The sequence below is a fragment of the Neopelma chrysocephalum genome, unplaced genomic scaffold (assembly GCF_003984885.1).
Source record: "Neopelma chrysocephalum unplaced genomic scaffold, ASM398488v2 Primary Assembly neopelma1_87, whole genome shotgun sequence".
In the NCBI taxonomy this organism is placed as follows: Eukaryota; Metazoa; Chordata; class Aves; order Passeriformes; family Pipridae; genus Neopelma; species Neopelma chrysocephalum.
The window spans coordinates 5,093,501-5,108,462 of record NW_020897749.1 but is presented as its reverse complement, the minus strand read 5'-3'; the positions used below and the strand labels follow the sequence as shown (position 1 = coordinate 5,108,462).

Here is a 14,962-nt window from a genome sequence, read left to right as displayed (position 1 = left end):
GTTTCTTGCTCTATATTCTTGTCTCTGCCAGATTTAAAAAAGGCTACTCTTGTGCATGATGCCTGTTTCTATTACCAAACTTGAGGGGGGTTAATCATATTAGTAATTGTGCTTCTTCCCTTTTCCTTTATTAATGGCATAGATCTCTGGAAACCTATCCTGTCCCACTTTTCAATACATTTTCAAAAGGAGTTATTATTAGCTATCAGCTTCCAGAAAATAGCTAATTTGCAGCTTAGGGGGTTTCATTCAGATGTTACCAAGCTGTGAGTGAAATTTTGAAAGCAAGACCTTTAGTTTGAAGTTGAATAGAATAAAAATGCTCAAGTCTGGGAACCGTGTTTCTGCTGGTTGCTTTCAGTATAAACAAGATCACTGGGTTCCTGCCAGTGGCTTCATTGTGGAAGCACAGTTACAACACATCAAATATGACATTCTCATCTATCCCTCTAAAGAGAGTAGTGCTAGATCAGGTTACAATAGTTTTGATAGTATGAAAAGCCTTTTGGTTATTTTATGGGGCCTGGAAACATCGTTACACACATATATCTTGATTTCATGGGGGCTAGAATTATGTCTTCAAATTAAAGGCTCTGAAATTCAAAGAGAAAGGCATTGGCAAAGGCTCCCCATACTCTTTGCAGGTCTGGGGCGTGGGGCACTGCTTGGAGTGTTTAATAAATGTGAGTCCATTCTCAGGACTTGAGACAACTACCTTTCATGTGCTAGAATGTTGTGAAAAACTTAGCCTTTATTTTATGTCACAATTACTTATTTTATGGATTATATTTATTTCTGAGGGCACAATAGATAATTTAACACACCATATGCTCTATAATGATAATGGACTTTATATTTATTCATTCTCATTTTCTCTCAATATTTCATTGAACCCGAAGGAGGCCTTATCCAGAGTCCACAAACTAGAAAAACAAATCAATTGACCATATATGTCATCTTCCAACTCTTTTGCAATGCTAGTGACTTTTCATCCTTTAAAAATGTATCCAGCTTTCTGCTAAACTGATTTATGCTGCTTTCTTTATTACTGCCTTAATGCTAGCCATTCCATATTTTAGCCAGCCTTTGGAAACCAGGTTTGCATCTGATTCTATTGTTGGGCTTTGATATATAAGGGACAAGTAACATAATTTAGGAGACTATGGCTGTTAAATGCCATTTTACTCTGTCTTTTGGGCATTTCTTTGTGTTTCAGCAAGGACACCACACGGTCATAGCACAAAACATTGACAATGCCCTTATGTCCCCTAGCACAAATATTCTGGTCCCTTGGGCAGGGCCAGAGTGAGATACTTTGGCAGGGAAAGAATTCAGCTGCCTGCCCTTCTCTGCAACAGATTTACCTTGCAAACAGGCTCTGTTCAATAGCAGATCACGTGGGGAATCCCCGTGTCCTACTCACTTGTGGCAGCAGGCACAAAGAATGAAATCCTGGGTTTCTTCCACAAATTCATTCTCATTTAGCGTTTCTCTTAAGTTAATTGTACCTCTGCTGCAGCCTTTGCAAAGGCTTCAAGCTCATGAATCAAAGCATTTTTATCTCCTCTTTCTTTCCAACCATCCCCACCTACTTTTCCCTCTGTGTTCCTGCCCTCTGTCAAAGAAAAGTCCGTTTCTCCTCATCGGGTTGTTTAAGAGTGAAGACAATGGGAAAAGCAAAATAAAGAAAACCCTTTTGGCCTAGATTCACTTGAAAAAAAAAAAAGTAAGATTCAGGCAGGAGATATCCCACCGATTTCAGAAGGGGCAATTGCTGTGTTTGAGGTTAAGGATATATACTTATATTCTTTCTTGAACCAAACTATATTTAGGAAGATCTCTTTCTTCAGCTTCTGAGATGGCAAAAAGGGATCATACACAGCAAAGAAATAAAACAGTGCTTCTATTTCAGTGCTAAATCAGTGCTGCTGTTTTGCTTCTTAGGTCAGGATTATTACAACAATATCTCCTGGAAACTCTAATCAGAAGCGATGTCTCGTTTTACTTCATGCTATATGAAGACATGCAGTCTTATGCTTTATTGCTATTAATCCTGCTCTTGCAAGCAGTTCATTATTACAGGTCTTCACAGGAAAAGAAGCTAAGTGAGCAAAAGTAAGCCTTTTGCTCATAATGGAACATAATACAAGCTGCAGGATGATTTATTCAGCCCAAATATTACAACTGCTATGTACAATATAATATTTTTCAATGTAATTCACCACCAATTAAAAAAAATTGTTAGTGTACTTTGGATTGTTAGAAATTACTGAGTTGCTGGAAGCTAATTAAATTAGCTGATATTGTAGTTCTTTATCTAAACTGATTGAGGTAATGTTGCCATAATTTAAGCTAAAGAAAGGAAAAAACACATTCATGTGGGCTTGAAGCAAAAATCTAATCATAGCTGCATTGTTTTGGAAATTACATGTGCATCTATTTTTATTAAAGTATCTATGATTCATGTTCTATTACTTCATAATGAATCTAGGCTTTTTATAATTAATACAAACTGACTTATGAGTTTACAAGGAAACAAGAATAAATTCATGCTGGCTTCTCCGTCCTTGAGACACAACTCTTAGTTGTGTATTTTCCTAGGTAAAATTGTCATGCCATAAAAAGCAAGATGAAAGACAGATTCATGAGGGCAGGAATTAATATGATGTCCATAAATGAATAGCTTGTTTATTCCTATTTCTAGGAATTCGCTGGTATTTACTTTGTTTTGGTTTTGTTTTGCTTTTCTAGAAGAGGCACTCGTACCATATAGTAAACCCAACTTCCCATCCCCTGGTGGCCACAGCTCTTCAGGAACATCTTCTTCTAAAGGATCGACTGGACCTAGAAAAGGTGAAGTCTTGCGAGGAGGTCACCAACGCAATGCCAGTGACCTTCTCGATATAGGCTATGTGGGATCAAACAGTCAAGGACAGTTTACTGGTGAATTATGTAAGTTTATCTCTAGCTACAGTTAAAACTCTCAAATAGACAAAAAGAGAAAAATTACACATCTGCTGTGAAGAGAGTAGGTAGCTGTGTGTGATATTCAGGTTAAATTTTACCCAGATATTTCTGCCATCTGAGGTGACAAATAAATTGTGTTCTTCTGTTCTTTAGTTTGGACCAGTTCAAATCTGTGTAAGCCATGCCAGTGTTATCTACAGTATGTCTTTCAGTGTGTAATGCTAGTGAAGCACAGAGAAAACTCAAGAGAAATTCTAGTAATTAGGAATTTTCCTGGCAAAGTGTAACGTGCTTGTCTTGGAAATGCCATTGACTGTTTTTTCTCAGAGTGAATGAAAAGGGTGTTGATTTTTTTGGTCATGGTGATGCCTTCTCCTTAACTTCCTGTCAACTGATGAGCAGTATTCTCTTAGATGGAGGTCTTCTTTTCTTGATTGTGTAGCCTGTTTTTTTGAGTTGCATATCTCAACTCTTTTCCTCAGCATCCCAGGGCAGAGAAATTATTTCCCAAACTTTTTTCTATTATCACTCGATGTCCATTAAACTTTGTGTTGATGCTGTGTACATGATGGCAGTACCAGATACCCAAAGGTTTCACTCTGGTGTTTGAGGTAGCACATCAACATCCCAGCAAGCTCGGGCATACTGGTATGTTTACTGATAAAAGGAGTTGGGGCTGTTGGCATGTCTGCATCCTATGGCTGCAGTCAAACCCTCAGTTCCTCCTGAGAGTTACTGCCCAGTAGCTTGTAAAAGGGGATCCACAAACCCTGGAATGTGCAGTCTCAGATATGGTGTTGGTAAGTGCTGAATTTTAGCATCCATCCCGTTTCATCTTAGAAGCAATTAACTCTCTTCACACAACCTATTGAATATTCATCCTGTACTGCAGTAATATTGCCATAGGCTTTGTTTTGTGGGGTTTTTTTCCTCTTATTACAACCTCTTTCTCTTTTTGTTTCTCTCTATAGAGTAGTTGAGAAGACACATTGCAAGCTGCTCTGATGGACCATCAGGTCTGAACTCATGGAAGTGATGACACTAAACAGTGCAATGAACATTTTCTTTATTTATGTACTATTAAAAGAACTGTAAATGCAATGTAAAGACACACAGCCACACATATCCCACAGATTCTTTACTTGTGTTCTTCTCTTTAATACACCATCCACCTTAAACTATTCCTTGTCAGGAGTATATAAAAAAGAAAGAAAAAAAATCACCCTCCAGGATGAAAAGGATTTCCTTCTGTATATAATTTCTTTTGTTGCATTGCTATGCAAGCTCACCTTCTTTTTAGCTATGTTCATATTCATGTCTGTTTTTACTGGTCTGTTGTACTATATGTGAATTAATAGGCTGTGGTGCCATATATTAACTTTTAATTGTGTAACTTTTATGTTTAAAGTTTGCACTGCAATTTTATTTGGTGATAAGCACAAAACTCTACTCCTCATGACATGAAGAAAAAAAAGAGACTGAATGTGTGGAGAAGGTTTACGTCCTGTAAGCTACTTTGGATAACGCTGGATGTAAAGGAGTATGTTAGGTGGTTTTCCATTGGGGTGTAGAAATGAGAAAGTGACAGGCAAAACTGATGTCAGTGAAGACATTAGAGACAGATTTAAATCTTTTAAAAGCAAGCAACATGGTTGCTCTTCCTATTTAAGAAGGGGTCAGAAGTTGGAAGTGTGAGGTTAAAGGGCAAATATGAAAATTAAAGGTAGCATGAGATGGCCTAGACCCTTTCACTAGAATGATGCCCTTAGTATCTGTTTTTAGCCATCCCATGCCACTAAGTAAAGGGGAAGAAAAACAAACCTTGCTACAAACAAAAGAACTTAAGGTGTTTCACTAAAGCTGTTTTTGTATTGCAGTTTTAAAAGAATTATTACCGTTAATTTCTCCAGCCCAAAATGTAAGACAGAGATTTTCCTGGAGAAAAAAACCAATATAAATGCAAGGAATACCCACCAAGAAGTTAAGAATGCAATTTATTGTTAAGACATATTCAGGCTGCTTCCAAAAAATTGAAATGTCAGAGTATCTTATTTCATCTTTCCAATACATGTACAGTAGAATAGAAGATAGAGCTGCACCACTGAAATTCATGACATTAATTGTTTTGATGCAGTCTACACAACCCTTTCTGTTCTGTTACTTGAAGTCTGCAAGAGTTGAAGTTGGATCCACTAAATTTGTAGTAAAGTGCTTAGTGTTTGGAAGGAAAGCAACAGTCAAACCATTTTCGACTTGCATTAAATATATTTCTGGCAATACACTACATCCAAAAGCTGGATATAAGCAAAGAAAATCTTTGACCTGTGTTTTAGTGAGTGACTTAAAACCCTACTATGATGAGGAAATAACACGTTTATACACTTTTTGAATAAACCAGACTCTGTAAGTGGACATTAATGACAGCATCCTGTCTCTTCATTAATTTTCATGACTTTGTCCAAATCTTCTGTACTTCTCAAATCTCAATGAGTAAATTGTCAAGCTTTTCTTAGAATATTATATGTGGATAGCCCACCCGTTACTTTGATGCTTAATTTAAATATTAAATTTTACAGCTTATTTCTGTTAGTTATCTGACCATGAACATAAGTTTCCATAGAATACCTTTTTCATATAACCAGTCTATGTTGTTTTATATATTGCCTTGGAGCTCACCAGTATTAAGAACACTTTTAGTAATGGCAGAATTTTAGAAAAGTAAATTACAATGCTAAATATGTGTTGCTTTTCATTTCATTAACTTGTTCCATGATAAGATAAAACACTACAGCCATCAACTATAACTCAGCACTACAGAGTATTTTAAAAAAGCTAGTTAACTTCCTTAAGTCAAGATGTGTTATTTAGCAGGTTACAAACAAAAAAAACTTGAGAAAAAAATGTATTAATTTATTTATATATGTGACCAATGAGTATATGTCATTTTCCTGCGTGTTAAAGCACTACAGTTAAAAACATTGCTTAAAAATGTTCAAGTAAGATAAAGAATGCATCATAATTACATATATTTGGTTTTATTTTGATATTATCATATAAAGAGATGACTATTCAGAGTACAATTCAAATTTAATTCTCTGGAAAATGTTTAACTCAGTCACAGATTGATTTTTTTCCTTTTAATTCAAAAGCTTGTGCTGAGCTTTGGTGGAACACCTTACTAACTATATGCTATTCAAAATTCAGTATCATTAGAGGTTGATAAAGCCATCCCAATTACTTTCAAATATGTGTTTTATCTCTTCCACTGGAAAGTAAATGTGTGTCAGTATTAAAGCTGTGCAGTACCATGATATTCACTAACTTGTCCATCTGCTTCTGTACATTTTTGTTCATTAATAATTTGCTTACAATATTACATAAGGTGTTGTTGTGTATGGCAAAGTGTCTCCATTATCTTACAGGTGATGTCTCTTCTTTTTTTTTCTCTCTCTCTCTTTTCTATACAGTGTACTTCCAATGAACCACAGTACATATTTTTTAAAATGCCATTTAATTTACTATTTTAAAAGAAGTATTCTTCTTTTTTTAAAAAAAATGAAAACATTTATTGTGAATAATGTGTTTAAAGAAAAGGGATGTTGTGGCAGCACTTAGAATTGGTTTTTAATTTTTTTTTTTAAACTGTTTATTGGCTACAGTTTGTTCACGAAAAAAGTATGACCTCTTAATGTGTTTCATTGGTATTGTTAGTGCAGCAAAGTTTAATTGGCATAAGAAGTTGGTTATTAGTACTGTTGAAGTGTGTATTGTATATTTACTGGGGAAAAAATAAAACATATTCACATTTCAAATCTATGTTAAAAGACCTTGAGTAAGGAGTCAATATGTGAAAAGCCAAACTGGGAAAATCAGGCAATAATAACATAGACTGAGCTATAATCATCACTGTCCACTTACAGGTGACAAGGAACGTTTTATGTGCTGGTTTTCGAACTAAGCTAAGAGTGTTATAAATAGGCCAGTGGTAAACATTGCCTGTCATAGGGGTTTCTGTTTAATGTCCTGTCTATACTGGGAATAGCTGGACCAGGGTAATTACACTGCTCCAGCTATTCTAGCAAACATCCTCCATTTGTACACGTGCGCTCTCGATGTTCAGCAAGGACCCAAGTGCTCAGCTTACTTTGCTTAAGGCCCATAAAGCAGTGGATGTGTAAAACCTGCATTCCCTGGGTCTGAACCCTTGGAATTGGGGTTTTGTACTGGTGGAGTTTCTGCCAATGCAGTACAGAACATCCCCCAAATGGCAGAGAGATGCCAGGTCAATTTTTTCTCAAGCTTTGTGTTGAGTACATGCCCAATTTTAAATGCAGGAGGGCTGAAGGACCAAATAATAAATGGTTACATGTGCTTCAGTGGTGTATTGCTGTATAGGCAGCCATTTCAGTGATGCAAAGAGCAGACATGTCTTGGTTTTGTTATTTTGTTTTTATTTCTCAAGTCCTTTCCAAGTCAGTAAACCTTTTGAATACCTTTTGGTTGTCACCTGAAATGCAACAGAAACACCGTTCCTTGGGAAAAGTACAAAAAAATAAGGTTCATGGAATGTTTTAAGTGTATTAATTTAACTATACACCAGTGCAAAAGGAAGACATGACTGTTTGAATTAATTATATGCTGGTTTATGCTTGCCTCAGTCCATACCTTGCCAGCCAGGAAAAAAGGTGTGTACTAGGGCTGAGAAAGAGCCCTCACAAGTGACAGAGGAAAGGTAATCGGGCTGGGGGAGATTATGGCAGGAACTTTTTTTAAAAACAAAAATGCTGGCAGCTCCTTTGACTTATCTTCAATATATGCAGTTTGGGTTTTTTTATGATTAATGGCCTTGTGAAGATTTTGCAGGGGAAGTAGGAAGAAAAAAAAGCTGGCCTTCTTTTGTAAAGATTCGGGGGAACTTGTTTGCCGAGGGGAGGATTTTTTTAATTTCATTTTTATTTTTTAACACATGTTTTGTGTTCCCTCTCACTGGAACACATTAGCTAAAAAAATAAATTATTTTTGAAAACCATGTGGGCAACAGACATTTTATTTGGGAGGCACATTCAAATAGCAGGAAAACGGCAAAAAGTACTACTAAAATAGGGAACACACACACTGGCTTAGAATCAGCCGAGTCCACCACAGTTTCACATGTAATTTTGAGCAGTACAGTAATATGTATAAACTTCATTGCTTTTGGTTTCCATACCAAAACAAACTATCCAAAGTCCATAGAGGCCTAGATCCTTGGGACACTAATTCTAGTACTTTGTTTGAAATAGGTGGTTAATCCAAGCCGGTGGGACTGGGGTATGTTAAGGGTTGTACAAAACCCCAGCCCTGGCTGCTTGCACCTCAGAAGTCTCCAGCTGGGAAGCCCACGTGGCTTTAGGCTCAGTGGGTTTCAGTAGATCCCAGGCACCCCGTGTGTAGAGGCAGGTCACTTCCCTGAGGATGGAGTTTTTCAGGGCAGGGAAGGTCTTTGATGAGTTAGCCACTGTGGTGGTTTGCACGGGGACCATTTCGTCAGGCACATCTCACATTTTGGGACATCCTCCCCAGTCCTGCCACGGTCTCAGTGCTGAGCAGTGGAACACAGCAGAGCAGTGCTACCAAACTCTGCTGTATGTAGCATGTTCTCTGCTTCTCTTTAGGACTGACCCTTGCCTGCCAGCACTCCTCACCCAAAATAACAGATACGACTCGGAGATATGTCATGGGACCCAGAGGAGAAGCAGGGCCGTGCCTGTGTGCTGTGAAGGTGGACTGGTTATTTGGGGAGAACCAGCTCTGAGTTCTGCTGTTGGTGCGAGGACTAGATTCCTCTCTAGCCTGAGTTTGTCTAACTGTGTAGCTACATCCAGGAGGACCACAGCAGAAAACAAGTTCCTAGAGCACAGCTCAGAGTTGCAGCATCTCTTCTGGCATAGATTGTCTGTCGTAGACAATCCTGAGTTCAGTGCCAGCTTCTCGCCGCATCCTGAGGACTCAAATGGCTTACAGTGACATTTAGGCAAGTGAGGTTGTTCCTCTCACTGCGGCAGAATGCAAAAAACCCCCAAACAAACAAAACAAACAAACAAAAGCAAAAGTAAACCTTTCACTTAAACAGATCTTTTAAAACAATCCTCAAAAATCCTAGAAAGTAGAGCAGTTCAGATGTACTCTTGATGATTTTTTTTTCTTTTTCTTGGCATTTTATTTTTGCTACCATTGAATTTGGCTTTTTTCAGACCTGCTACACTCTCCCTCCACCCCTTTACCCCCTGCATTTTCCAGTACTAATCTTTCAGGTGTAAAGAAGTTATGGTAGAGAATAATTGCATTTGTGTACTTTCATTGTTCTAACTTTAAACAACAAAGTGCACAGTTGCATTCAGTTCAATTGATCAAAGCCAGATGGGGATGAAATGTTTGTGGTTGTTTTTTTTTTTTTCTGAAAAGGCCTGCTACTATTTGTGCTGATATTTGTTCCCCATTTATGCTGATCAGTGCATCTTTTGCCTTCGAGGATGCCATTAGTAATTCTCCTTTGTGTTCATAAGCAGGAATCCATTGTGCAGCACTTGGAGAGCCACTCGGATGCAGGTAAAGAATATAACAGCTTGAGCAAGTGCTAATTAGAACCAATTAAAGTTAATTGACCTCCTTTGGCAGTAAAATGCATAATAGAACTTGCTCTGTCCTTGCAAAATGGAGATCTCGCCTCTAAGCATGAGAGTGAAGCAGGGTTTCATGTAGCAGCCTGTAGTAATTATGTGGGTATAACAACCAGGAAGCGGCTTGCTACAATTTGTTCTAATAACTGGTCTCTACTGTACCAGGGCAGTGCAATAAAAGTGAGATTTCTGCTCCAGTCTATTTAAAAACCTAATTTTTACAGAGCAAATGAGCGTCCCAAGATACCGATACTAATCTCTAGGAATGAGTTGGCAGAAAAAATAAGAGTCCCTTTTATAGGTAAGTAATGGTGTGAGCATAAAAAAGAAGGCAGTTTTTTTGCCTGCCAGTTGGAAATGGCTCTGATGCTCAGAGGTTGCGTCTATCCTGAGTAGTGGGTGTAAGCTCTGGTGGGCCTGTAGTGGTGCCTTGCAATGAGGTTGCCTCCTGCAGGCTTCTGTTCAAAAAGGGGCACTGGCATCCATCCACCTGAGCCTTGTGCTGCTGTGGGACTGTACCACTACCATGGGCACTGGTTTGGACACAGTCAGAGGTATCCAAATAAAAGAGAGAGAAAGAGCAGGGGAAATAATGAATGGTAGGAAATGTAAAATTGTGTGAATTCAAAAGCATCAGTGGTGGGTGCTAAACTGTACATCGCTGTGAAAAGTTGAAAAGCCATTCTTATTAGCAAAAGAGAATTGATCCAGTTTCCATGACCATGCTTTGCTGACTTTTTCCTTGGCAGGAACTGAATGCGACTGATTTTGCTGCTAACTTGGCCTTACTATGAACAGCAATAAAGGTGTTAGTCAGGTGGGGACTTTGATGTGACCAATAACATCACTCTCCCTTCAGGGAATGTTCTGTGCTGGCTTGTTAATGAATTTCTTTCCTAATGAGTATCATTAAAAACCCTTTGATTAGCTATTTGTGTGAATGCCCTTCCTTTTTTCCTCTAAGCTTCTACTTGCACAAGTGGCAGCAGGATTTTGCCCTAGGCAAAAAGCGTGCAGCTCTACTCCTTACCTCATGAATACAAGTCTGAGGCAAAAAGCAATAGGAAAGAGGGTAAAAAAAATAAAAAATACCTCATGGATATTTTTTACACATGTACAACCTGAGCAGGTACCAGCATTCAGATGAGAATGTCATTAGGGGAAATGAAGAGCAATAGATAGTGATGGTGAGGCATGCAACAATAATTTACATACACCTCGAGTGCCAACAGGCAGAGAAACAAATAAAGCTATAACCCAGGGAAAGGGAATGCCAGAGAATAAATGGACCGCAACAAGCAAACAAAAAATGCCATGTCATAAAATGTAGCAAAAAGCCTGGAAAACAAAATTAAAAACAAAACAAGGCATTTCAGATCCCAGGCCCCTTAATGAGATATTGATGGCATAGAAATTGCCTACTCCTATGCAAGACAAAAGAAAACTGAGAAACACAAAAACAATTAGGAAACAGATTTGGCTATCTGAGGTTTAATAGAAAGAGATGTGGCATAGCACAGTACAATTAATCACCAATTGCCTGAAACACTTTCTTCTCCCAAGCTACTGCAAACCTGTCTCCTCTGCTCCCAATTTTAAAATGACAGGCACCCAATCCAGTTTGTTTTTAAAATAAACCTTTCTCTCCTGTTCCTTCCCCAATCCCCCAAATCTCCCGGTGAACTGCAGATACTGATAAATAAATCTTTTGTATTTACTCTGGTGTCACTGGCTTCAAACTAGCTTCAGCCTACCCACCCCCTTCTTCCTCCTCTTTTCCCATCAGGCATAAGCTTCATCTACATATTTCTACCTTGTTGTTAGGCATATAATGAGGCTTTTCTATTTCTGTCCTTCTTTGCCCAGAAAGCTGTCTTAGACATGTCGCACTCAGGGATTTATAAAAGTTCACTTTATATTTGATCTATGCGGAATATGAGTTTTAAGTTTAAACTAGGTCATAGGGTGCCTTTAGAGCATTTGTAACGGAGGGAGAGCCATTGATGAGTCTTGATTTGAGTGGTTCAGCCCTGTGTGCAGAGCGTGAGAAACTCGGGGGGGAATGATCACAGTTGCAGAAAGATTCCTGGGTTTGCTGTGCCACACGTTGTTCCCTGCGTCAGTGCTCAGGTATTAATGGCAGCACAGAAGTGCACCTTAAGACATCCAAAGTTGTGACAACCTGCAAGTAAAATCTCGGGTCTGGTGAAATCTGTGGTCAAATTTTAGTCTTTTCTTTAATCAAGATGAAATATTAGTTCCCAGGGCAATCTTTGTGGTGTATTAGAAGAGTTTTGCCCATCAGAGGATTGCCTTTCTGTTCTGTGTACCTTACAGCCCTGGGACATGCAAACATATTCTGATTTTCTCTACATGAACTTCAGAGTACATAAAAACATGTTTCCAAACATGGGGCTTTGAATTCCCTTCTATCATAGTCCATATGTTCTTTTTGATCTTTTGGGGGTTACCCGAATCCCAAGTGTTTTCACAAGCACTTATCACTAGCTAAGAATATTCAAAGAACAATCCTTTCCATATTTTCATATTCTTTGCAGTCTCCTCCAGGCCCATGAAAGAGAACATATACAATTTCGACTTTCAATTGCTGATGTGTTACACTTCTGATTTCATTGAGGGATTTAGGAGGCATGATTTTCATAGAAACTGATGTCAATTAGATAATTGGAAACTAACAGTAAAGTACTGGACCTCTGAGATGTGGTAAGCAGCCTTGTAATCTATCTGAGGGTAAAACCTTTTAGTACTTGTACAACTACTTTTTCTTTAATTAATTGGTTCATAGAATTACAGCATTTTGTAATATTCCTGGTAAGTTTTCTGGGTGTATAAATTTCACTTTGAAACTGAGTTGCTCTAATCAGGAATTCTTGCCTGGACCAATAGATGGACTTCTGTGGGACAAGTAAATCTTACATGCCTTTATAGCAGGAGCAGCACTCTTGGGGAAAAAAAAAAAGTTAGCAGAAACCAGGTAAACTCAGCATCCTTTAGTGAATACTTGGGGTTTCCTTGATTTTGGTCTCTGTGTGGCATAAGCCAGGAAATGCTTGGTTTGGCACAGGTGTCTTTGTGCCTGCCTGGCACCTCTTGCCTCACCCAGTCACACTCAGAGCTGGAGCAACCATGGGAGTGGAGGGCAAGGAGAAGCAAAGCAAAGTGAGGAGAGAATATGAGGACATGCAGTATTTCAACAACAGTTTTCAGGAGAAAAAAAATTCTTTGTTTTTCCCGACAGTTCTTCACACATTATGTTTCTGGTACACAGAAATACTCCTTTCGCCCACAGGCCATTTTTTTTCTTTAGATTTGGATAAATTTAAATATTTTCTCAGAAAAGAAAATTTGAGAAACAAACCTGATGTTAACTGCCAGAACAATGTGGGGCTGTTTTCAGTGCAGGCCTCTGACTATCAATATTAGGATGTGCCAGTGAATTGATTATCGTTCGTAAACTGTTCCTAGTGCTGACAATAATAATGACAGAATGCTCTTAATTGGTCCCAGGAAACAAAAAGGAGACACAAAATTCTCCATTTTTTTTTTCTTTATATGGTGAATAGCTGTTTTTTTTTTCTCTAGCACTCAATATTTTCATTGTAGTCTTAAGGGTGTTTTGAAGCATCTTATGTTGTGCACTTTCTGAAATCCGTTTATTAAACTGAATGTTGTTGAGCATGAGGCTGACATTTGGTGATTCTCATGCAGTTTCTAATAGCTGCAGGGTGCTCATTTTTGGAAGCAGTTTTATGATGCTACAAAATGTCTCCTCTGCTTTTGCTGGCACATATCATAACCGTAAAGCTGAAGCGGAGCTGTCAGGACAGCATGTCTCTATTTAGCAGACCATTGTTTGTCATCGAACAGATATTCTTGGAGTTTTTTCAAATATAGCATTGTTGCCAATGGTTAAAATTTCGAAGCTTCATAAATGACTGCGCACAGGAAGACGGATCCAGCTGGCAAACTTTATACATTTACGATTTTTGTAAAAGTCGTCAACAGGGGAGCCAATAATTTTCGCTCTCTGATGAAGTCTTCATTATGGAGCATCTGAAACCTTGTTATAATGTGGATGACTTTGACATTATATCTGCAGTTATGTGCTTGCACTTCTAATAGCTCTCATACAATGAGAATTGAGCACACAAAGAGCATCTGAAAATAGAGTAACTAAATTTTCCTCTGCATTCATACAGTGTACAGGTTTAGGAAGGTTCTCTCATGTTATTTACAATGGCTTTCTCAGATTCTTCTGATTTTAATGCCGTGGTATATAAAACCTGGCAAATGTCAGCACTTATAACTATCAACTTCCAATAAACACAATCTACAGGGATGTGAGTCTTGTAGGACACGAAAAAGAGTAGGTCACTCCATAATGAGCAGCTGCAAAGGGAGGACAAGTTAGCTCAAGACACTTTCTGTGTTTGTCAGATTTAATTTGAGGTTTTGTCTCTGCACAGATTTCGGAGACACTTGTCACAGGTGGTCGAATCATGCAAAGAACAACTACAATGGGTAATAAGGCTGCTGTGCTATAATGGTATCCTAACACCTGAAGCAGCCATGGTAGCTGTTGTTTCACGATTCTTAAACATTGATTTTATTATTCTGAAATGAAATTATTACAACTCTGACCTGCTAGTGGATTCTGTGATATCAAGAAAATGTTAATAATGGAGGGTTTTTTGTCTCTGTTCCTCTTTTTTTTTTTTCTCTTCTACTCCCCTGCAACAGTGTCAGGTTCACTTACTTGAGGTGTAGCCAATTATCAGCATAATCCTGCTAATAAAGCTCCTGGATAGCTGTATTGGAAAAAGAAACCAACAACAAAAACAACTGACCAATGCTGTTTAAAGAAGCTGTATTTCCTGTTTCTCTTTATAGAACTTTTGTCAATTTTCATCTCTCCACAAAGGAATTTCTTATTCAGAAAAACAAACTAAGTTTTCCTTCAGAGAAACAGATTGATCCAGGCATTAATTCACTTCCAGACAGGATCTGATCCTTATCTTTTCATGCACATTAAGCAGCACCTTACCTAGAGCAGTCATAAACAATAAGTGGTGGAGTTTAGTCAGGATGCAATGTCTATCCCATGCTGCTCATATAAGCCACTTGGACCTTCCTTATTAATGTAATTCATTTTTAACACCACTGTTCCTTAATTTCTTATGCTCTATTGTCTGGACTCTAACATTTATAATGTATTTTTATTTTATTGCGACCTTCAAAATTCTTAATCTTATTACGCTTGGTTTTCCTTCATATTTTTTTTTGTTAAAGATATGATTTTGTTCTTTGATCCCCTT

General features: G+C 38.1%; 1 protein-coding gene across 13 annotated transcripts in view; it reads left to right on the top strand.

Annotated features, from left to right (window-relative positions):
• ROBO2 (roundabout guidance receptor 2) overlaps positions 1–6,609 on the top strand; it is a 1,078,275-nt gene extending 1,071,666 nt beyond the window's left edge. For 11 of the 13 annotated variants that reach the window (XM_027692569.1, XM_027692568.1, XM_027692575.1 and 8 more), the window contains 2 exons: positions 2,752–2,952; positions 3,939–6,609. In XM_027692569.1, the coding sequence (XP_027548370.1) occupies positions 2,752–2,952; positions 3,939–3,940 (203 nt within the window). In that variant the 3' untranslated portion in view covers positions 3,941–6,609. The remainder of the gene's footprint in view (positions 1–2,751; positions 2,953–3,938) is intronic. The other 2 variants (XM_027692576.1, XM_027692571.1) reach the window with 1 other exon arrangement.
• Positions 6,610–14,962: the final 8,353 nt, after the last annotated feature.